This window comes from Bactrocera dorsalis, chromosome 5, assembly GCF_023373825.1.
Source record: "Bactrocera dorsalis isolate Fly_Bdor chromosome 5, ASM2337382v1, whole genome shotgun sequence".
In the NCBI taxonomy this organism is placed as follows: Eukaryota; Metazoa; Arthropoda; class Insecta; order Diptera; family Tephritidae; genus Bactrocera; species Bactrocera dorsalis.
The window spans coordinates 11,386,188-11,388,543 of record NC_064307.1 but is presented as its reverse complement, the minus strand read 5'-3'; the positions used below and the strand labels follow the sequence as shown (position 1 = coordinate 11,388,543).

The following is a 2,356-nucleotide window of genomic DNA, read 5'->3' as shown; positions in this document are numbered from 1 at the left end:
AATCCATTTTTGCACCAGAGACACCTATCTGATAGGTCGGGTTGTTTTTGTGGGTTGGAGGTAGAGGACTGGGTGCATATATTGTCAGAATGTAAGATGTACTCGGATATTAGGGATCTGGGTGGTATGGCGATTAGCTGGACTGATAGACGTTTAAATGTTAACGGTGTGATCTCCACTAGTCGGAATGCCTAACAGTTAGGGTCGTTTGCGCTTGAGTTGTTTAAGCGGTGAAGGTGTTTAACTGTTAATTAGGGTTAGTTTTTGAATGAGTGGTGTGTGTATGTTATGTGGGTATGAAGTCCAACGCCTGGACACCAGTTCAGAGCTGTATGGTAGTTCAACTGGTAGTAGTTTCGGTTACGTGGTCTGATCGGGGAGTTTGCTCCAAACTGCGCATTCGGTTTCCCCTTCGGGGAGCTTCGTGATGGAAATGGGTTCAAACTCAAATGTGGAAAGAACTGACATTTTTTCACTTTAATGTGAAGTTGCATTGCAAGCGTGTGCCGGAGCCAAAGTACGGCAAAGGTTTTAGATGGGCCGCGAACCCTAACTACACTAAAAAACACTTCTTGCTTACAGACTAAAAATTATATCCTTTCACCCTTCTCGCTGCCGTTGTTTTGCGTGCAAATTTTCCAATACTCGATGTTCAAAAGAGCTCACAAGCTTGTTGCATCAGGCCAATTGCTCAATTGACACGTTCCGAACATAATCATGCGAGTGTCATCATCATTTCCGTTGACATTTTCCCTTTAATATTTCGCCAGCACTTTTCTTCGCAACAAATATGTGAGTATGTGTGATATAAAACAGCAATTTTTTCGTAAAAAAAGAACCCTCTCCCCATGAAAAAGGCATAAATTTGCAACAAGCAACGCGGTAGCCTCACAAGAACATGTACATACATTGTATGTACATATATATGTGGCAGTGTAGTTCGCGAACACACTTGTGACAGTGTAGTGCCCGAACAGACCTGTGGCAGTGTAGTACGCGAACACACCTATCAGCCAAGGGCAGCACCATCAATTCGATGGTTTGGCAGCACTTTTATTTTATGTATCTGCATCGCAGTTAGCAGAACTGCCATTATTCTTTCGCAAAAAGATCACGCCATTCTTTTACATACAGTCAGCGAGAACACGCCACTTTTATCAAATAAAGAATATTACTATAACCTGACACGTGTTTTAATCTAACGAAGGAAGACCTATATTGGTCACACAAACCTCGAAGATCCATACTGGTAACCCCGACGAAGCGGCAGAACATTGTGGCTATCCCCACAAGTGGAAATTTTTCGAAAATAAAATATGCACAACGACGAGCAAGAGACACCGGCTCCAGAGCGACAGGCACCAATACGGGTGGACACACTGGACAATGGGAAAGTTAAGCTCCCAGATTTCGTTGAGGAACATACCGACCTATGGTTCTGGCAAGTCGAGGCGGCATTTGAAGCGGCAGGCATCGTATCCGACAAAAAACGATACTATACCATAATTGGACAACTGCCTACGCGCGTTATGTACAAACTAGCTGATTTCCGTACCAATCCAGCAGCACGCAACAAAATGTACGAAAACCTCAAGGCTCGAATCATCAACGAATTTGCCGATAGCACACAAACCAAACTAACCAAACTGCTCAGCGACTTATCACTCGGTGACCGCAAACCGTCACAGTTGTTAGCCGAAATGCGGACAAGGGCTGCAGCTACACCGGTTACAGACGAGCTCCTAAAGCAGTTATGGCTCCGAAATCTGCCTGAACAAATACGCGCAATTCTATCCGCAGATGAGCACATAACATTGGTCAACGCAGCAACGATGGCAGATCGTATCATGGAGGCTACTAAAGGCAGCAACTCCTTCATACACGCTGTTCAACAAAGCCCTCAGCAGACAGTAAACACACACTCACAGCAAAGCGCCGGCAATGAACCTGCAAGTCAAGCAATTCTACAAATGCAACGCCAGATCAACGCGCTCTCACGGGATCTCCGAGACATCAAATGGCCACGCCGCGACAACCAACGAAGACCAACACCTACACGATCGAGTTCACGAAGCCGCGAACACCACGACACATGCTGATATCACTACAAATACGGGACGAGCGCTCGTAAGTGCAGGCCACCATGCAAGTTTGACCGTACGGCCGGCAGCACACAGGAGGACCAAAAAAACTAGCACCCCGAGCTCAAGCCATGGGAGGCGCTTGCCAGCTCGGCCACGGTAACAATAACCTCCGCCTTTTCATAAAAAACGTTTACGACAATCAACATTTCCTCATCGACACCGGAGCAGATATATCGGTAATCCCAGCAACCGCAACAAACAACACTCATAAA

At 46.0% G+C, this 2,356-nt stretch overlaps 1 protein-coding gene across 1 annotated transcript; it reads left to right on the top strand.

The window, feature by feature from the left end:
* Positions 1 to 1,316: 1,316 nt before the first annotated feature.
* LOC125778697 (uncharacterized) lies at positions 1,317 to 2,099 on the top strand. The gene has a single exon (XM_049457744.1). It carries the CDS (start codon positions 1,317 to 1,319, stop codon positions 2,097 to 2,099), a length of 783 nt encoding a protein of 260 aa, XP_049313701.1.
* The last annotated feature ends 257 nt before the right edge of the window (positions 2,100 to 2,356 follow it).